We start from the raw sequence: 21,992 nt of genomic DNA, 5'->3' as shown, positions 1-21,992 counted from the left end.
CCAGCTCAGTTCTGTGGGGACACCCAGCCCCAAGGCACACACAGCCAAAATGTACTTGACTCCCCAGACACTGGTCCCCACTGTAAGTGTCCACCTTGCCCACGAAGTCTTAACGTCAGCATTTCAGCACAAGCCACTCACACTGTCGGGCTCCAAACCTTGTCGGTTGCTGGGGGCGGGGGAGGGACAGGGGATACTGACCACACTCTCAGCATCATCAGGGGCCACACAGACCTCAGGCTACTTCTGAGCCGCCTCCTTCTCGCCCCTCAGCACACTGCAAAGCTGGTCTCCAACCCCCCAAGCCCCTCGGCATGGCACATGCAAAGGCCCTGGGGCTCAGCAAGAAAATGTTTATTCTCTCTGGGTGTGGAGCACAGCCACCCAAGGCTCAGCCTATCATCTTCTTCTTCAGCCTCAGCTCGTCCCCCTTCTCCAATATGCTGTCTTGAGGGTCCTTGGCACGTTCCTTCTGGAGGTAGTTCTCTAAGACCAGCTGCCGGAGAGTACTGTGGTCCAAAGGATGGTCCACTGCAGCAGGACAGAGCTCTGTGAGGGACTGGGAGTTCGGTGCCCAGCTCACAGCCTTCCCAGGGAAAGGTCACTCCGCCATGCTGGGCTGGGCATGGGTGAAAAGCCCTTCAGAGCTCCCCTAGGGAACCCCCGGTCAAGGGTGGGAGACACTGCCGGTTTCATAACCACAGACGAAACTGTCTGATTGCCAAGCCATTGCTACCCAGGCAGACATTCATTTCAGTGGCTGTATAGCACTCCTGGATGTAGAGGGGTGTGTGTGTGTGTGTGTGTGTGTGTGTGTGTGTGTGTGTGTGTGTATGTGAAAGAGAGAGAGAGAGAGAGAGAGAATGTATGCTTATGAATGTGTACAAGTGCGTATGAGTATGTGTGAGAGTGTGCGTGTTTTTGAGTAAATTGTGAGTGCATGTTTATGTGTGTGTGAGGGTGTAGGTGTGTGAGTACATATGAGTGAGTTTGTGTGTTTGAGTATGTGTGTGTGCCGTGTGCACATGTGTGTTGAGCCCTTTGCTTGTTTCTGATTTGGGGCCACAGTGGATGGGAGCCCACTTCGCCCCTGGCCCCTCAGGTTTTCCACAACCATCTCTTTCCCGCCTGTGTTTTCTGACAAGTAGCTGAAGTTTGGTGATTACTCATGGGAGTTACGAGGGTGGTGGCGGCTTGGCCACCCTGCAGGGACCCGGGCTCCCTGAAATACTCCACCCAGTGGCCTGCCTGGGTGTCAGGGAGCAAGAACTCACCCTCTTCAAATTTCTCACTGAAGGAGTCCGCCGTCCCGAACACAGGCGGCACGACCCTTGCGGGCTCCGGGGGCTTGAGGAGGGCAGAGCCGCCCCAGAAGGGGTTGACAAAGGGCTGTGGGAGGTCCACATCAGGGCTCTCGGCATCCTGCATGCGCCGGAAGGACTCCAGGATCAGCAGGTCGTTGGTCTTCTTTTCTATGATAGCTGGAAGACAACAGGTTCAGGAGGCAGGTGGCAGCGGCAGGCCTGGGGGCGGCGGCTGCTGTGGCGGGAGGGATGGGAGGAGCTGGTGTTCCCAGGCTTTCTCCTGGCCGCCGGCTGGGAGAATCCGACCTCGCAACCCTTCAAGGCACATAAGCAGAGCTGCTCAGGGGACCACACAGTAGGTCTAAGGCGTTCAGAGTACCACCACGCGTGACAGTTTCTTAAAGCAGAGTCCAAAAAAAGGTTCTCTTGGTGCTAACAGTGAGAAGCCCCACACTAGTGTTCGCTATAACTTAAAAGCCAGGGGTAGCCTGACCTTTAGGCCTTCGTTTAGGCCATTCCTTCTGCCCAGGGTGCCTGGTATGGGTGCTGGGATTCAAACTTGGCTCCTCTGCAAGAGCAGTGTACACCCTTAACCACTGGGCATCTCTCCAGCCCCTGCGGGTTAAATTCTAAGAATGGTGGGCGCCATTCATGCCAAGCTGCCAGGATCTGGGGGGCCACGTCCACTCTATACCCGGAAGCGGAAGCCCAACCCAGAAATGCAAAAGACAGTTTAATAAGCATGCACGACCCGCCAGGCCCCACGGCAAGGATCCTTTTCTTGCCTTATTGCCTTGGCAAGGCTTACTAGAAACACAGGTCTAGATGAGCTCGGTGGGAGCCCTCCTCGCCTGCTTCCTAATCTTAGAGAAAACATGAGGCTCAAATACGGAGCGTGTGTGTGTGTGTGTGTGTGTGTGTGTGTGTGTGTGTGAATGTGTACAGGGTTTCTGTGGGTGCCTTGTGTGCATGTGTGTCTACATGCATCCATGTAAGTGTGTGTGAGAAAGAGTGCATGTAGATGTATAGTGTCTGTGTATATGTGTAAGAGAGCTCTCTTCTAGTTGGTTTTTATTAAGGGAATTGAATTTCCCCAAATCCCTCTCCCGCATTATCACCAACTACCCCATATTTGATCCCCCCACAAGCCAACGAGGTAGCTCCTGAGTTCACCCTCACCTCAGAGGTGGAAGAACCCAAGCACAGAGAGGGCCGGGAATGTGGCCAGCGTCACACAGCTAGTAAGCGAACAATCGGGATGTGAACCCGGGCAGGCCGCACCACGGCTGCGCTCACTGGCAGCCAAAGCAAGAGCCCCTGTACCGGGCCACACAACGCGCTGGGAAAAGCTCTGGAGAGCTGGCGGGCCCCAGCTCAGCTCACCAAAGTACTGCTGGAGGTTGATGTCTGTGATCTTCCCGGTCTCACCCAGCTTCACCAGGATCTCCGTGGCGTCACAGTTGGTCTTCTTAAACAGCTTCTCCACCGAGCTCTTGAGATGGTCCAGGATCTTGCTAATCTCCTTGTATTTGTTCTCAAAAATATCTGCCTCCTCAGTGGTCTTCTTCAGTTTCTCCTGGGGGGCAGACAGACACCAGGTCCGGCCTGAGGCTGAGGACTCTCTGTTCAGGTGACTGGGGGACCCCAGACAGGTTTGCAAACCCCAGAAGGTATGCCAGCAAAGGAATGCGCTTCCTGTCGTCATCAAACAAAATTGAGAAAAAAAAACAGAGAGCTAAGGATGTGGCTCCATGAGCAGAGAGTTTGCACAAACCCAGTATGGCCTGCACGCCTCTAATCCTGGCTCTCTGCGGGTGGGGGCAGGAGGGGCAGGAGGACAGCCTCGGGTACACGAGACCCGCTCTTAAAAACGAGTGCTTGCTCTGAGTGCTAACCAGGGCTCCTGGGGAGGGAGGAGAAGAGTCAGGGGTGGGAGGGTTCTGAGGGGACAGGTGGAGACAGCCTTCAGCAGGGTGGATACATCTGAGAGCCCACGGCTCCTGGATGGGTTCTCCAGCTTGGGGTATCTGCATTGGGAGAGGACACCCCCTCCTCTGGCTCCCCTGCACCCTCCACAGGGCCCTGGCTGCCACCATCACTCCATGAAGACAGGAAACATCGGAAACACAGAGCCAGACAGGAGACCTGATGAAGGGCCTGCTAGTCAAAACCCCAGGGAAGAGTCTGGGGTTCTAGGTGGCCCCAAGAGGAGGGTGTGGGACTTAGGCTGGGGACCACCTTGAATCGCATGGGCACCCCAACCCTTCCACGGCTCTGAGCGCCGTCAGCTCTTTGTTAGCCTGAGCTTTGCTGCCCCCTGGTGGTCAAGATGAGAATGGCACCACTAGCCTAGGTCAAGATGCAGGGTAGAAATGAGTCCCAAGGAACAAATAAAAGACCTGGCTCAGGGACAGGGACCACCAGTTTGAACAGGAGTAGCCCAGGCTAGCCTTGAGGCCTGGATCCTCCTGCTTCAGCCTCCTGAGTATGGAGATCACAGGCATGCACTCCAAGCCCAGCCAGCAAAGCTGCATTCATCTTTGCCCAGCGTTTGCTGTTCATTCTCCTGACACTGTCATGACAGAACCTGTTGGCTCTGGGGTGGCAGTGTGACCAGACAAGTCACTTTCCAAGTGTCCCAAGAAGCAGATGGGGCTTCCTGACTCAGCCAGTGTGGCTGTGTCGACCCTCCCTCACCTTCTTCCTAGTGTCTGGGTCCAGGGCTGCTATATTGCTGCCACTAGGCCTCATTGGCATGGAAGCCACACACCAAGGTCATGTACCATAGGTGGCATATGACATCACAATGATTCCCACCCTCCCACCCTGGATGTGCCCATATTCTGCTTATTTAACAGAACAAAACAAAATGAGCTCCCAGGGTACCAGTGGGGGAGGGGCTGGAACAAGCCTTCAATCCCAGCACTGGGGAGGCAAAGGCAGGAGGATCTCTGTGCATTTAAGGCCAGCCGTGTCTACACCGTGAATTCCAGACCACTTGGGCTGCCCAGTGAGAACCTGTTCAGGGAGTGGGGGGAGAATGGGGAGGACAGTGGCACACACCTTTAATCCCAGTGCTTGGGCAGCAGAGGCAGGCAGATTTCCGGGAGTCTGAGGCCAGCCTGCTCTACAGAGAGAGTTCCAGGACAGCCGGGGCTACACAGAGAGACCCTGGGGTCTGCTGCCTAGCGCCTAGCCCGGGTAGCATTGCCATGTGGGGTGTGGGCTGTGGCTCAGTGGTGGGGTACACACCTAGCACCCTGGAGGCTCCTAGGCTTGATTCTGAGCACAGAGGGAAAGGGAGCGGGAGAAAAGGAAGGAGAGCGTGTAGGAGGTTGGTCTACAGTCGTCTTGTGGGAAGCAGTGGAGCTGGGCCAAGGCAGACACAAAAGGAGAAACCAAGGCAGAGAAGTGTCAGGATGGAACTGCAGCCCCAGGGCTTGGGTTCGCCCTCCTGGAAAGGGCCTCGTCTTTATAATAAGCAGGCCTCAGGGACAAGGTTGCACAGTGGTGTCTGGGCAGGCCACCCGACAGGTGAGGGGCAGCTGCAGGCGGCCCCCGTCCCTCCCTCTGCGCCCAGCTCACCTCCATCTGTCTCAGGAAGCTCCGGGTACCTTCGTGGGAGGACTGCTGCTGGGACCTCAGGTTGATGATGTCATCCTGCTCAGGACAGAAGGGGAGCTGTGAGGGAAAAAACGGAAGATGCCCCACCCCACTGAAGCTAGCCCAACTCCAGGGAGCCGCCTCCTACCCGTCCTGTTCCCTGGGAGTTTCTTTCCTCATCCCCCCCCCCCCGAGAATCACCTAGAACTACCTAGAGCAGCGGTTCTCAACCTTCCTAACACTACGACCCTTTAATACAGTTCCTCATGTGGCGGTGGCCCCACTAACCATAACATTATTTTTGTTGCCATTTCATAACTGTAATTTTGCTCCTGTTGTGAGTGGTAACAGAAATCTGTTTCCGATGGTGTTAGGCGACCCCGTGAGAGGGTCACGGCCCACAGGTTTAGAACCATCTAGAACAGGGCAACCATCACCATCCTTCAATTCTCCTCACACTAATTCCATAGCCAGCAGCAACACGTGGGTGCTGAGGACCTGAAAGACGGCCCCAGCCACTGGGAAGCTGGGGTTTCTGTGGAATTACAACGTAAGGAATGTAAACAGCCACGTGTGACTGGTGGCTGCCGTGCTGGCCCTGGGTCCCCGAGACTCATCCAGGAGTCTTGGTCGCTAGCTCAGAAGGCTGGGCTCATCCCATGGGCCAGGTCTGGAGTGGGCCCAGAGACCCAGCCTTTGTGGCCAGTGCCGTGAGTCCAAGCCCAGGGCAGCACTCCCCATCCTCACGTGTCATCTCACAGGGAGATAATGGATGAGTCCGGCACAAGGAGCCAGTGAGGACACAGCCTTGCAGAGAGGTGACAGCTTGCCCCCTGAGGGTGAATTCAAAGGGCGGGGGAGGGCCACCCAAATGGCTAAATGCTGATTACCAGGCCATCTTCAGAGGCAGGGGTGCGGGGCAGGCCTGGACATCTGCAGTCCGGGGTACAGAAATTCCCCAACAGACACTTGGGCTCCAAACTCTAAATTACAGTGCTGCAGATGTAAACATGGTTTTGTTCTGGCCCCAGGTGTAGGGTATGGGGCTGACTCAGCATGGCCACAGCAGCAGACTATTTGCCTGGTGCAGGATCTGAGAGGGGCTGCAGACAGTCTACATCTGAACAGTCTGGAGAGGGAATCCATGCCAGGGCCCACAGAGAGTGTTGGGGGGCTCTGAGAAAGGAGGCAGCGGCTGCTCCCCCACCCGCTGCTCCTGGTTGCTGTTGATGCGCTTTGATGAGAAGAAGCTGGAGATATCCTGAAAGGAAGATTGGACTTCCACAAGGAATCCAATGACCCTAACCAGCAGGTAGTAGCTAAGAAACCTTCACCCCCTCTCCCCATTAACTTCTTTTCTCTCCTACCCAGTGCAGGAGAAGGGACTATTGGAAGGGACTGGGGTGGAGAAGGGAGAAAGAGGTATATGAAACCTAAATAAAATAGAGTTCAAAGTACACCAAGATTACAAACAAAACAGAATTACAGTACAGCTGTGGAAACTGAGGCCAACAGAGGGCAGGTCTATCTTACCCCAAGCCCTCAAAGGACAAGTGCGTTGTGGACATTTCCTATTCAGCCACGGGCAGCACTAGCTCCTCACGTTCATCTGAATCTGCATCCGCAGGGACTAGGGATGTACTCCCTGCCAGAACAGCCTGGACCACAAAGACTTTCCTGTAATGCTGCAGGTGACCAGCAGGGGGCACTGGCTGTGTACTCCGGGTCCACAGTGGCTTACACAAATGTGGAACGCTCTGCTTTTTAGATGCCTACAGTTACTGAACAAGTCTTAAGGAGAGAGTATGGGCCTGTGACCCTGTCCTCAGGTAGGGGTGAACTGGGTGTGCAATGAGAAAAAAAAACTCTTTTAAAAATCTGAATCCTGCCCACGTGGCATGCTGGGGTTGGCTACCCAGAGGCTATTTAAGCTGTGGGCTGGCTTTCCCCAGGGTCAGATGATTGTTCAAGGTTCCTGAATAAACTTCATTGAAAAAAAAAAAAATCTGAATCCTAGTTTGAGCAGAGACGCTTCCTGGTGACTCATGCCTGAAATCTCAGCAATCACCAAGCTGAGGCAGGAGGATTGCTGTAAGTTCCATCCTGGGCTATGGAGTGAGGCATTGTCTCAAAAAACACACAGCAGCCATCCAGGCCTGGTGGTGTGTGCCTGTAATCCCAACACTCGGGGAGGCAGAGACAGACGGATCTCTGAGTTTGAGGCCAGCCTGTTTTATAGAATGAGTCCAGGACAGCCAGGGATACACAGAGAAACCCTGTCTCGAAAACAAAAAATCCCACAGCAAAGCAAGAAGGCAGGCCAGGCTTCAGGGTAGCCGTCCTGGCAGGAGGAGGACAGTCCCAAGAGTCACTAAGCTCCTCCCTGCTATGGAACTGTGAGGACCTGAGTTTGAATCCCAACAACCCATGCAAAGTTGGCTGTGGTGGCCCACATCAGTGACCTCAGCGCTCCTGCAGCGAGACGGGGTTGGAGTCGGGAGAACTGGGAAGTAACAGGCCAGTTAACCTTAAACAAGAAGAGGGGTCCTGATAGGCTCCGAACTCCTCATACCCTACAAGTGGGAAGCTGCCCCCCAAACACGACTCCTGGACAGTGTTCCAGAGGGTGTTAGCATGGGGGGGACAGAGGAGGCCCAGGAGCCAGGTGAGGGCTGGGAGTAACAGATTCTGTAAAGGTGGCCAGATTTCTCTTCTTCAGGGCTTGTCAGACCCATGCTGATGGGCACCAGGCCTATCCAGGATGAGCATTAACCATTTCCCTTCCACTCTGAAGCCTTTGGTCATCCAAGGTGGCAGGGTCTGAGTTCGATTCCCAGAACCCATGTAAAAAAATCTGGCCGTGATAGCATATACTTGTAACCCCCAGTATGTCTCCCTAAGGGGAGACAGGATGGTCCCTGGGGCTTGCTGTCTATCTAGATGGCATAACTCAACAGTTCCATGTTGGAAGGACCCTGCTGTTTGAGGTTGCAGCCCTCCCAGTCTGGATAGCTATTCTGAGCCCAGCTTAAGGTGCAGGACTCCCTCTCCCCACAGGGCCTCCTGCTCTCTGCCTGACTTCATCGGGAGAGTGTCTTTAGACACAGATGCCCCTAACCACATTTGATGTATGGCCTTTGACACACATCGCCCAGCTAGCTCTCCCCTCCCTGTGCCTATAGGACAATGAGGTACTGTGTTCCCCGTTCATATGATAGGATCGTGCTGTTTAGTGCAAATCAAGCATCCTTGAAATGCCTAGTTCCAGCCAATTATGTACACCATCCTGGGGGTCCCACCCACTCCCCGAGGGGTATAGAGCCTCTGTCCTCCCGAATTAAACTTGAACTATCTAAGCCCTATATCTCTCCTTCTGCTCCTCCTGCCTTCGTGGGCTGGTGGCCAACAGCCCCCAAGGAGGAGGAGAACCGCTCCATACCCCATTGACAGATTTTGTCTCAGACGACAAGGTGGAGGAACTGGGGAGATGGCCCAGAGGTTAAGAACACTGGCTGCTGTTGCAGAGAACCAGATTTGATTCCCACAGGGCAGCTCACAACCACCTGGAATTCCAGCTCCGAGGGATCTGATGCCCTCTTCTGGCCTCTGTGGGCACTACACACACAGGCACATGACACATAGAAATACAATGCAGGCAAAACATCCATACACATAAAACAAAACCACTTCCAAAAGTGCCTTCCGAAGCTGGGATCCCAGCACTTGGGAGGCAGAGGCAGGTGGATCTCTGTGAGTTCGAAGCCATCCTGGTCTACAGAGTGAGTCCAGGACAGCCAAGGCTACGCAGGCAGACGTATCAGGGACCACCCGGGGAAGGCCGTCTGGGGCGGGCAGCAGGCCATGCACCTGGATCCGCTGGGTCTTCTTGTGCATGGTCTCCATGTCATTGTTGAGCTCGGTGACGTAGGTGAAGCGGGCGAAGTTCTTCTCCTCCTTGGCCAGGAAGTCCTTGGTGAGCTGGTTCAGGTCCCCTTTCTCCGCCAGCTTCAGCAGCCTCAGGTGCGCCACCTCGTAGCTCTCGAAGCTCTCGCCCTTGCTCTTCTTCCCGAGCTTCTTGGACTTGACAACTGGAGTCGGGTGGGAGGAAGGAAGAGCAGGGCGGTGTGGAGAGGGACTCTGCTCCTTTTCACACGGCGGGGGAGGGAAAGCCTGCCGGGAGGCGAGGCCATTTTGCCTGGGACCCACGTCAGAAAGAGCTGATGGGGGGCTGCGAAAGTGGGTGAGTTGCCTGCTATACAAACGCGAGACCCTCTCCCAGCATGGTGGTACACGTCTTTAATCCCAGCACTCAGGAGGCCGAGGCAGGTGGATCTCTGTGAATTCAAGGCTACAGAGTGAGTTCCAGGATAGCCAGGGCTACACAGAGAAACCTGGTCTCAAAAACAAAACAAGACTGAGAAGTGGGCCCCAGGACTGAGGAGGCATAAACATGGTCGCCCTGGGGTTTGTACAAAGTTCCAGGGCAACAAGAGGCACACCCTGGAAGAAGAGGAGGGGGAGGAAGGTGATGACGATAACTGAGAAATGACTCCACGATTATCCTCTAGTCTCTACATGCTTACAGGTACCTGTGCACATATTCACACATGAACATGCACATGTATGCGTCCCAAGACAAGGAGGGGGTAGCCTAGGAGATCAATGGATATAACTTGGAATTGAACCTTTCATTTAGTTGCTGTGGACCTTGGCTTGGCCATCTGTCCACTCTGGAAGGCAGGACCCTCTTCGAGAGCTGGGGTACGGTAAGAAAGCTGCTTCTTGGTGCTCTCCTGAGGGCACCTATTCCTGCACTAGCTGGACAGTAAATGGACAGGAGGTTGATGGGTGGAAGGATGGATGACTGAATGGTTGATTGGGCAAGAGGGGTGCATGGATGGATGAAAAAAGGCCCAAAAGGTTGAAAAAAAAAGGAAGGAAGAAAAAAAGGAAAGAAAATCTCTGTGGCTTTTGATTTATTTTATAGGGTGAGACATACACGAGATTTCTCAGAAACACTTCTAGCATCAATCGAGAGGGTAGGAAAAGACAGTGGGGGAGGGGCAGAATGCATATGAGGGAATGGGCGTGGTTCAGGACGTGCATACTCAGCGTGAACACTGCACAGCCGCTAACAGCTAGAAACATGATGATTGAACACACCTGCGCAGCGTCCCCTTGTCACCCTTGTGTTTTCTTCCCTTTGATCATTTTGCTCTTTTACCGTTTCACATAGTACATCCCAGCTAGGAGGGTCACTGCGTGCTGAGTCCTGACAAGACCCCCAAGCCATCAAATTGACCCCTGAGCCCTCCAGTCTCCCCTAAACTGCAGACAGAGGGTCAGGGTGAAAAGACATTTGCGGGTTGCAGCTGGCAAACAAACGCACAAGCAGTTACTTGCAAATCACAACCGCACTTCCAAACTATGTCCTCACTGAAGCTAAGAAAGGACCCTCAGCAGAGAGGTATCCCAAACACAGCATAGCACATACTTCACCTAAAAGTGTGTTCATCACGGGGTGGGGGTGCCTTTAATTCCAGCACTCAGGAGGCAGAGGCAGGCAGACCTTTGTCTGGTCTACAAAGACAGTTCCAGGACAGCCAGATCTGTTGCACAGAGAAATCCTATCTCAAAAAAACAAAGGCATTTTCATGGTTAACCTGAAGTTTAAGTTGAACCAGATGTGCTGTGTTTTTATTGGCTCTGCTTGTCATCACTCCTGAGAGAGAGAGACTGAGGTGGGGCAGGGGGAGGCTGTGGTTTGTACCTTCTGCTTTCTTGGACTGCTCCTCAAATTCGCTACGGTCGTTGAGCTTGACAAGCAGGAAGGACTTGAGCTTAGTCTCATGCGCGTACAAACGTTCCAGCTCCCGGATCTCCAGGTTGTACTGAGAGATATCTTTCTGCTGCCGATCTTTCATGGCCGCCATCCGGGCCATGGCTTCCACCCTGTGGGCAGACGGAGGGGGGCTTAACGGCCAGGGCTCTTCACTCCTCTTCCTCTCCTTCTTCTCCTGCCACTCCAGAGGACTGCATGCCTGCCCAGTGCCCACCAGGGTCTCTTTGTAGTTTTTTGCATTTTTTTTTCTGATGGTGGGAACCAAATTCAGGACTCTACCAGAGCTGAGAGTCTAGACCATCTGAGGAAGTGGTTTTCCTGTCACCCTTTTTACTCTTAGCAGCAGCAGCTGTCCCATCATCAGCACTAACATAATCGCCACCAGCATCATCACCACCATTTCCACCATCATCACCACCACCACCATCATCACCACCATCATTACCATCACCACCATTTCCACCACCATCACCACCACCACCATCATCACCACCATCATTACCATCACCACCATTTCCACCACCATCACCACCACCACCATCATCACCACCATCATTACCATCACCACCATTTCCACCACCATCACCACCACCACCATCATCACCACCATCATTACCATCACCACCATTTCCACCATTATCACCACCATCATCACCACTATTTCCACCATCATCACCACCACCACCACCACTAACACAATCAACACCACCATCATCACCACTACCCCCATCATCATCATTATCACCATTTCTACCATTATCATCAACATCATCATCACTACCACTACCACCACCATCATCATCATTATCACCATTTCTACCATTATCACCACCATCATCATCACCACCATTGTTGCCATCATCATCCCCATCAGCCTCATCACCACCTGTCCCTTGCATGCATGGATTACTTTCTGCTCTCTCCCACCCACATGGATCCTACAACAATGCAGAAGTGATGAAAGGAGGAGTCGGCCCCAGATACATCTGACTCTAAGGCCTGTTCTCTTCACAACCTCATTTTGTGCCAGAAAAGATTTGATGGAGAAAGACAACCCAGACCAGGACCAGGGACCATGCATGGGACAGAAAACTAAAGTCCCAGTGGCTCCATCTGCACTGTGCTGCATGGGCTCCCTATTTGGCCTCAAGCTGTAAGGAGAATGATGGGTGTCTAAGCCCTGCTAGGTACATGGTTACTGCCCAGGGTTGCTACTACTGTGAGTTATGGCCCTGGCATTCCAGAGAAGCAAATGGGTGCTGAGCTGGGAGCTGGACCTCCCCACACACCTCTGCTCGTAGGCCTGGGTAGACTCCTCGATGGCTACAGTCATGGTCTTCTTCTGTATCTGCAGACGCCGCTGAAGTTGCTGGTAAACGTGGTCGTAGGCGGCCTTCTCAAAGAGAAGATCCTCAATATCCTTCCGGAGTTGGGCGTTAGAGGTCAGCATCGTGTCAAAGTGGACAGTGACCTGTGGGGAGGCTATGCTTTAAACAGGCTCTCATACCCAGATGCCAGGGAGGACATCAGGGCACTGCTGCTGCCCACTGAGTGCCAGCAGCTCCCAGCCTCCCCCCCCATCATCATAGTAATGGTGGTGCTGTCTCCTTTATCTCTTTGGAGACAAAGTCTTTCCCCATTAAAACCAGCTAAGTCTAAATTGAGGAGATATGAGAATTCCAAAAACTCCAGGAGTCTTGATCATATCAACCTTTAAAAGACATCTAGAGTCTGTTCAGAAAAATACCGACACTGATCAGGTTCTGAGAAACACTAACAAAATGTTCATTTTGTAAGGTATGATTCCGGTGTTATAGTTATGAAAGAAAATGTTTAATTTTAAGAGCTGAAACAGAAGGATTTTGAGGTAAAACATCTGGATGCCTTCCCTTAATTACCTTAATTAAGATACATCATTTAGGGACCTGGAGAGATGGCTTGCAATTAAGAGCACTGGCTGCTCTTCCAGAGGACCTAGGTTCAAATCCCCAGCACCCACATGGCAGCTCACAACTGTCTGAAACTCCTGTTCCAGGGAATCTGATGCCCTCACATGTAATCAAAACACCAATGCACATAGAAATAAGTAAACTATTTTTTTAAGGTGTCATTTATCTTAAAGTACTTCATGGTGGGAACCACGTGCTGGTAATGCGATCAACGTGACAGGGTGTGGACATTTTTTTTTTTTGTCCCCATTTCCCTCTTTCCCGCTACATCTGAAAAAAAATAGATCTTAGCTTTTAAAAACTTTACCTTTTTAAAGTGATATTGGCTACACTATTCATGGGAGTATAGAAAGCTCCTAAAGAAATTTAAAATAAACCAGCTGGGTGGCGGTGGCGCACAGCTCTGAGGCCAGCACTCAGTAGGTGGAGGGAGGAGGATTGGAAGTTCAAGTCCGGCTTCAGTCACAGAATGAATTCCAGGCCAGCCTGCACTATTGTAGACCCAGAAAGAATGAAAGATAGAGGGAGGAAAGGGAGGGAGGGAGGGAGGAGGGGAAAAAGAAGGAAAGGAAAAGGAAAATAAATAAGTAAACGCAGTTGGCATGGTGGCACGCGTAATCCTATCACCCAGGAACCAGAGGCAGGAGGGTAGCCGTGCAGGGTGACATTCTCAACTCCATGTTAAGGCACCCCGAAACTGGGGACGCTTACAGTAACCGGTACTGCAAACTGAGGCTGATGAGAAAACATGGCTTTTCCCATGATGAGGTCATGCGTGCATGTGCCTAAGGGTGCATAAGAGACGATGGTGCCGACGGGCCTGACCGCCACCTTCCAGGGGAGGTGGGGTGTCTAGATCTGCCTGGCGGCCTTGGGGACATGCTGGGGCCCGGGACGGGGTGAGGGGGTGAGGTGTACCCTCTGCCCACTCTCTCCCAAGCACCAAGCAAGTGTGTGTTCTGCTGATAGCTTCACTTCTGGGAGCACAGAGGAGTAGGGGTGGGGCCGAGGGGACAGGGGTTGGGTGAGGCGATGGGGTGGGGGTAAGAAGAGAAGTGGGGATGGGGTGGGGATTGGGGTGGAGGTCATCTGGGGGTGGGGGGAGTGTTGAGGCTTCAGAGAACAGTCCCTCACTTACCATGTTCAGTCTGTTCTCCAGAATGTGAATCTGTTTCTGCAGCTTCCGGGGGTTATTGGCCTCTTGTGTCTTCAAGAAGATCTGTCTCTGGCTCGTGACCTTCTTCTCCATCTGAAGAATCTGAAAGGGAAGTGGGGAATGGGGAGCATCCAGCTGCACCAATATCTGCTGGGCTAAAGCAAAATCCAGATTGAGACTCATCCTGCGAAAGGCTCTGGCTTGGCTCCCGGATTCCTGCCCCATTCAAGTTAACCTCACCCTATCCGAGGTGGGGAAAAAAAATTGGCTCTGAGTGTGAATTTCCCACCAGTGAACAGAAACTTCCCATCTGCAGCCGCTTTGGAGATGCCGCCAGCCCTTCTCAGTGCCTGTCTGGACATTCCCTACACATGCAGCTTCTCTGCTGATGGATGAGACTGGGGCCTCTCACTGAAGTGACCCCGAGTGGTGTCACTGTGCACACCCTGAAAACAATGTCCTTTGCTGCATCTGGAACTTTCTCAGGAGTTGGTCCCCACTTTGGAAATCAGGTCATCGGCACACACAGATCTGGCTCTTTGGGGTTGCACACACGAGAGCCCCACCCTGGTCAGCAGCACCTGGCGAAAGCCGCGACAGCTCTCCACGTGTGTGTGGCCTCAGACCGTACCAGCCGCAGCAATGGCTGACACTACGGCCCTTTGGAGACTGGCCCACGGCTTGTTGCCACAGATAAAGATTTCTTGGAAAAGCCAAGCCAGTCATTTCTGTACCGCCTGTGGCCACTGCCTTCGTGCTGCACAGCTGGAGTTAGTTTCCACAGAGGTGCTGTGTCTTTTGCAACTGTGGGGTCTTTTGCAAAAAGATTTCACAGGGCCGTATTAAACACATTGGAGCAGAGTGTTGAAACATCAAAATGCATTTGACTTTACTGTCATGTGTTACTTGATGGTCTTACTTGGATACCATATTGGTTTAAATTGAATAAATGAGGGACTGGGAGTATAATTTCAGTGATAGAGAGACTGCCTGACATGCACAAGGTCCTAGGTTTGGTCCCCAGCGGATTTGCAAAGTTTGGTTCCCAGCACCCACATCAATCCAGTTCCGGGGGAGCCAATACCCAATTCTGAGACCTGTGGTCACTGCTCTCCCATACACATACTTACACGCAGACACAGGTATATATAATTAATTAAAATGAAATAAAATCTTACCAAAACAAAACAAAACAAAACAAAACAAAAAAACAAGAGTAAAGGTAGTTGGGTATCATGGCACACACCTTTAATCCCAGCCCTTGGAAGGCAGAGACAAGTATATCTCTGTGACGTCAAAGCCAGCCTAGTCTACAGAGTAAATTCCAGGCTAGCCAGGGCTACAAATATTTAAGCCAGGACCTTAAATATAAATAAATACAAATAAACTTAAAGTTGTGTACTTCCAATCCCCAACAGCTCAGGGTGAGCCTTCCCTTCCCCAAGAGAAAGGGCTGGGACCCAGCAAGACCTGGCCATCCCCATCACCCAGAAGGGCTGCTCTAGTTACAGATGGTGTTGAGTGACTAGGTTAAGCCAATGGCTCATGCTCAGAGTGACATGTGCCAACATGAGACCTCCTAGGATGCTTTCCTCCTGCCCTAATACCTGGCAATGTCCCAGAGAGATGCTACCCACCGTCACCATTTCAGAACAAAAGGGGGACGCCTCCTTCACTAACCCGTGATTGGTGTGTAGCACAAAGGAGAGAGAAACTGGCATCCTTCAAAGCCAGGGGTGATCTTTGTTACAGCACCAAGGCTTGCTCGTGTTGGTGGATGCTTAGGGATACTGGGGTTGTTTCTGAGCCTTGAGGTGTCAGGGGACACGCAGGGGGAGTGGAGCTGAGCTCTCATGCGACACTCCGTGAGAGCTACCTAGGGCCTCATGGGTGTGCTGTCCCTGTCCCCCTTTGCTCAGTCTTCCAGTGGAGCCTCACCTTGCCGTCCAGCTCTTCCAGCAGGGCCTTCATGGATCTGATGAGGGCCTCGTATTCCCCCTTGGTCTGCAGCAGGAGGCGCAGCTCCATGAAGTTCTTCTGGTTTAGGTCCATGTTCTTCGGAGACCTTATGAGGCTCAGGAGCAGCGTGATCTCTGCCTGTTCAGCTTTCAGATTCTCGATTTCCTTGCTGAGGAGAGGGAGCTCTGGCTTGGCCCTGTAGCCCCTAAAACAGAACCCACAGGGCACCCTACCTCCCCCCCCAAAAAAAAGGGAGCCTGGGGGATAGCCTGGGCCCCAGTGAGAGAAGGTGAGCATCAGGGCTGGGCGCTCAGGCCCAGATCTGGAACCCCATATCCCTAACCCAGTCATTTCCATCTCTCCTGCTCTACCTTTCCTGAGTGCATGCTTTTCGGGGGAAGGCTGCCCTGGTGCCGGTCAAAACCCTTCACCTAATGGCTTGGGGAGAAGGCTCAGTTGGTCAAGTGTTTCCTGTGTCAGCATGAAGACTTAGGCCCATCCTGGTACCTGTGCAAAAAGTCTGGTATGTAAGCTTGCTGTCCAGCCAGCATCACCTAGACAGGGAGCTCCAGGCGGATAAGAGACGCTGTCTCAAAAAAACAGAACAGGAGGTGGACATGGTAGCACACGCCTGTAATCCCAGCACTCGGGGAGCCAGAGGCAGGCAGAGTGCTATGAGTTCAAGGGCAGCCTGGACTACAAAGTGGATGCAGGACAGCCAAGGCTACATTGTCTCAAAAACACAAACAAACAAACAAAGATAGGGCTTGCAAGATGGCTCCTTGAAGCAAAGGCACTTGAGCCAAGCCTGATAGCCCAAGTTTGATCCATGTGTGGTGTTGGGGTGCACTGTGTGAAAGCATGTCTTTTATTGTTCGATTGTTGAAGGCTAAACCGGCAGGGAGGTAAGTACTAGCTGGATCTTGGTATTGTTATTTCTATGGCCCGACACTGGTCTTATACTTTGCAAACATTTGTTCTTCCTCACTTGCCAATTGGATATGATAAAGTGCTGATGGCTATTAGCTGGGCAGGAAGTAGAAGGTGGAACTTCCAAGCAGAAAGAAAGGGATAATAGGAGAAGATTCAGAGGCTGGAGATTCACCAGCCAGACACCAGCCAGAGGTGAACAAGAGGAGAAAGGCAGAACTCGTCCTAAGCCAGGAAGCAGTGTCAGGTTCACTCAGGTTAAATTGGAAAACTGGCTGAGAACCAGTGCAGTGGCACACAGCTGTAATCCCAGCACTCAGGGAGGCAGAGGCAGGTTGGATCTCCATGAGTTCGAGGCCAGCCTGGTCTACAAAGCAAGTCCAAGGCTACACAGAGAAACCCTGTCTTGAAAAAAACAAAAACAAAATTAGGGGCTGGAGAGATGGCTCAGAGGTTAAGAACACTCACTGTTCTTCCAAAGGTCCTGAGTTCAATTCCCAGCAACTACATGGTAGCTCACAACCATCTATAGTAAGATCTAGTGTGCAGGCAGGGTGTTGTATAAATAATAAATAAATCTTTAAAAAAAAAAACAAAATTAAAAAAAAAAAGCAAAAAACCTCCACAAAACAAACAAACACAAACAAACAAAAAGCTGCCGGGTATCTGCCCAGCTAAAATGACGAAACTTACGAAACTTCATAATATTAAAAAACAAACAACCCCAAAACCTGTGTCATCACTCATACAGCTGATGGGTCCGAAAGTCCCGCTACCCGCTATATAACATAGAAAAAAGAGGACAGACTTCGAGTTTAATTGCATGTGCAAGCAATTAAACAAAAAATAGCGGGTGGCCCCCGAGGAGCGCCGAGGTTGACTTCTGATTTCCACGTGCGCACACAGGTGAGCAAAGCCTGGAGCGAGACTCTCAAGTTTGTATCACACAGCCACGGTGTACAATATCCCTGAGCCCTTGGCCAGGCTCTCTCTGGGGCTAGCAATGTGTCAACCTGGCTGGAGAACAGAAAGTTCCAGTCCCTTCCTCTGTTCACCCCAAAGGAAAGCTGAATGGGAGGGAGGGAAATTTGGGGGAGGCGAGAGAGCAGTGGAGGCCGGGAAAGCTGCAGACGTCGGAATGATGGAAGGTAGCGCTCCGGCAGACCCCTAGCGCTGTCTGGGCGCCTGACATTGGCTGCAGGCCCTTAGCATGTGAGAAGGCTGGAGAATGCTGATCTCAGACTCCAGCTGGTCCCAAGGAGGGCACAGCCTGCTTTCCACCAAGTTCCTCAGGTGAGCTGTGCCCATCCAGCTGTTGGCATCGCTGCCAAATCTAAAGAGTGTTCTAGAATTTGATGAGCAAACCAGTTCCTACAAAAAAAAGGGGGGGGCTTTGAAGGCCCTTGTTGTCGCTCAACTCATCCCAAAGTGGGAGAGTCGCCCAGGCATGGCAGACAGGACACCCATGGCTGTGTCGATAAAACTTTATTTAAAAATGCAGAAGCCAATGTGCCGTCCAATGGGACAATCTATGAAGACAACAACAAGGATGTCCCGTCCCTGCACTGTCTGAGGCACCCTCTTCGTTTCATTTTTTTGAGGCTGGTGACCCCTCGAGCCACTCCTGGTGTCCACCAAGAATCAACTCACTAGCGTTTGGGATGCTCCGTGTAGCTACTGAACCTGGTCTTCTCCAAGGCTGTGGAACTCTTCTCCCTCCCCAGGCCCGGCCTGGAAGGGGACCTTCCAGGGTAGAAGGACAACAGCAGCAGCTCAGCTGAGGAAAGCTGGCTGGTAGCCAGGGCTTGGGTTGAGTAAAGGGAGGCGTTTCCTTTTAAATTTTTATTTACGCAGGCCAGAAGAGGGCAGTAGAGGTATAGATGGCTGTGAGCCACCGTGTGGTTGCTGGGAATTGAACTCAGGGCCTCTGGAAGCGCAGAAGTGCTCTTAACAGATGAGCCATCTCTCCAGCCCTTAAAAGTTATCTTGAGACAGAGGCTCACTATGTCGCCCTGGCTGGCCCTGCTCTCTGTGTAGAGCAGGCTGTCTTCAAATTCAGAGATCCGCCTGCATCTGCAAGTGTTGCTGTTGGGATGATCTTTTTTATGCACCGTGTAAAGATTGGCTTTGTATTATTCAAATGTTGATTTTTTTTTTTTTGACAAGGTTTCTCTGTAGCTTTGGCTGTCCTGGACTCACTTTGTAGACCAGGCTGGCCTTGAACTCAGAGGTATACTTGCCTCTGCCTCCCTGAGTGCTGGGATCACAGGTGTGTGCCACCACACCTGCTTTCAAATGTTGGTTTCTGTACCTATAGGGATTACCGGCTGGGCTTTCGTATTGTTGTTCTTTGGCTGCATCATATTTTGTAAACTCTCCCTTTAACACCTTCTGATTGGTTTAATAAAGAGCTGAACAGACGACAGTAAAGGCAGGAAAGGGAAGCAGGACTTCCAGAGAGATAAGAACTCTGGGAAAGATCTCAGGCAAAGAGTCGCCAGACACAGAGAAAGAAACAAATGTTGGGAGGGACTAAGAGGCTCAGAGGTGACAAGCCACGTGGCAGATTATACACTACCATAAACAGGCTAACAGAAACTGAGAGCAAGGTGGAGGGAAGCAGAAGCTTTGGCCAAGCTGTAGTGATTAATAACGTCTCTGTGGTGGTCCCGAAGAAGGTGCGGCTTTATTAAAGGTGTGCGCCACCGTGCACAGCGATTTATTTATTCTGTTGTTTTATTTACACGGGTGTAGGCATGGAGGGGTCCCCGCAGAGGCCAGAAGAAAGTGAGAGTTGGAGTTACAGGTGACTGTGAGACAGATGTGGGTGCTGGGAACCCAACTCAGGTCCATTGCAAGAGCATCAAGTACTCTTAACTGCTAAGCTGTCTCTCCAGCCTCTATTTTCTTTAATGTGTTTATTTGCACGTGGATGTATGAAATGTGTGAGTATTAACGTGTCACACTGTGCGTATGGAGGTCAGGAAACAACATGGAAGCCAGTTCTTTCCCTCTAACCTTGTGGGTCTCTGGGATCGAACTCAGGCCATCAGACTCAGAGTCAAGCTGAGCTATCTGTCTCACCGTCTCACTTAGTCTCTGTTCTACATAATGAGCGCGTTCCCAGCAGAGGGCGGTAAAGGGCTCTAAAAAAGACACCTTTTACAAATTGACAGGGATGTCCCCTAGCCTCACCTCGAGCAAACGGATCCATAAGAAATTAAAGAGCCCCCCCACACCTCTGTCCCCTGAGGTTCTCTGTGATGGACACTGATTTCTGCCTTTGCAGAAAGGGGCTCACAGATTGGTTCCCCACAATTGCGAAAGGCTAGGCCCCGCAGAGACAGCGTGAGAAACCGCCAAGAAACACCTGCAGGAGGATGGCCACGCCCACGAGGCATCCTCCGGCCCCGCCCCATCACTGCCACAGCTGGTTGGAGAGTAGATACTTGAGCCAATCAGGTTCCACCTGTTCTGAGACGGGGCTTGATAGGTGAGGGTGTGTCAGCGAGGCTCTAGAGGGACAGGGGTACCCGATGGCAAAATGAGCCTGACTGGGGACTCCTGTCCCCAAGACCCCTGGCTCCTGCTCACTGGGTGCCCTCCCCTGAAGCGCTGGAGCGCAGGATAAAAGGTCCCCGGTCCCCAGGTGGGTCCAGGGCGCCCTGGGCCCGCCGAGCTGCGCCCTGGGCCTGCCGGAGTACGCCTCTCTTACTACTGGTTGCTGATAATGCGATGGTTGCGGTAGTTGACGGACTTTCGGCTCTCCACCATCTTGCGGAACTGCTGCCTCAGTTTCCTTAGCTCCGCCTCAGCCAGCTGCTCTTTGGCCTTCTCAGAAAGTTCTGGAAGGGTTAAAGTGCCCTTCCTCCTGTGTTTCTTCACCTGGGCAAGATGGAGGGAGAGGAGGCCAGGTGACCAGAGAAGCTCCCAGGTGGCTCCCAAGACGGGGGGAAGCCCACCCCAGGATGATGTCATCTGCTTGTCTGTCGTAGGGGAGACCCACACCCGGCTGCCGGGTGACCGTAGAACTCGCTGTTGAGATGCCCTGCCGAGTTGAGAAGGTGTACTTTAGGGTCCCGAGTTCAAGCCCTACCGTGCTGTGAGACTGTGAAAGTCACCGCTGCTGAGCCTCTCATCTGTGAAACTGGTGCCCAGAGATGGGGTGTGGGGGTAGGGTGAGGTGGTACACGGAGGGACAGCGAGTGACCAGCTGTCGGCACCTACCAGTGGCATTGCGGCGGACTTGAGCTTCCCTTCTGCTTAGACTCTGGGTCCTGGAGGTCAAAGCAGCAAGAACACCTCTTTCTCTCTCCCTCTCTCTTTCCCTCTCTCTCTCTCTCTTTCTCTGTCTCTCTGCAGTGTCCTGGCCAGAGTGAACAGAGGAATGAAGGAAGTGAGCTACCCCACTGGCAGTGGAGACCCATGGGGCCTCTCCTCCTCCTCACAGTCCCCTCCTCCGCCCATAGCTTGGCATACAGAGAGGACATGGCAGATGGTGCTGGGTGTGACAGGAGCCCCTCCCCCACAGCCAAGCATGCCTGGACAGTCTTCCTCTCCCAGTTTATAATTAGGACTTAGGCAGATGGCTCCAGCCTGTCACGAAGGTCCTCAGATGCTGAGCACCCCGGTGGAGCGGTTTCGGTTTTCAGGGGTCTCCTATGGCACAGGCTGCCCGCAAACTCGGTCTGTAGACAAGGATGACCTTGGACTCTTGATCCTCCTGCCTCCACCTCTCAAGTGCTGGGATTAGGGATGTGTGCCACCATACACGGAGCCTCGTGCATGCTGGGCAAGTACTGCCCACTGTCACACACACACAGTGGAGTTGAAATGAAATAGGCCCAGCCTTGGTAGTGAACACCCTCTTCTCAGGTCAGGATCCCAGAGGGTTGTAGTAAAACCCATTTTGCTACATCAGAACTTGAATGTCACCTGCCAGAGGCACTTAGGTGAGGGGGCATCAGCCCCAAAGGGCTGTGAGGACCCCTGTATCCCAGACACTGGGAAGTCCTATGTGAGACCCCAGGCTCTCCGATCAGATTCCTCTCCCACCTCTGACGGACCTCAGGTGCGTCCTTGCTGTCCTCTGGAACCTCAGTTTCCACTCGGGAGAGTGGGAAGGGGAGAAGGCCATCAGTGCCAGGCCCTCACCTAATCTGCATAATCCCCACCCACAAGCGTGGGCCTGTGATCCCTGCCGTGCACTGGAGAGAGGGTTCAGCAACTCAGGCTGTTTCTGGCTGAAT

General features: G+C 52.5%; 1 protein-coding gene across 1 annotated transcript; it reads right to left on the bottom strand.

Annotated features, from left to right (window-relative positions):
* Window positions 1-391: 391 nt before the first annotated feature.
* On the bottom strand, window positions 392-20,532 carry Ccdc63 (coiled-coil domain containing 63). Its single transcript, XM_021631389.2, has 10 exons — window positions 20,459-20,532; window positions 15,793-15,982; window positions 13,837-13,956; window positions 12,039-12,220; window positions 10,678-10,859; window positions 8,775-8,995; window positions 4,890-4,964; window positions 2,688-2,880; window positions 1,275-1,481; window positions 392-531 (listed from the first exon to the last, which is right to left on the bottom strand). The coding sequence occupies exons 1-10, from the start codon at window positions 20,515-20,517 to the stop codon at window positions 392-394; spliced, it is 1,569 nt and encodes a 522-aa protein (XP_021487064.1). The 5' UTR covers window positions 20,518-20,532.
* Between the last annotated feature and the right edge of the window lie 1,460 nt (window positions 20,533-21,992).

This window comes from Meriones unguiculatus, chromosome 4 (genome assembly GCF_030254825.1).
Source record: "Meriones unguiculatus strain TT.TT164.6M chromosome 4, Bangor_MerUng_6.1, whole genome shotgun sequence".
NCBI lineage: Eukaryota > Metazoa > Chordata > Mammalia > Rodentia > Muridae > Meriones > Meriones unguiculatus.
This window is presented reverse-complemented; position numbering and strand designations above follow the sequence as displayed.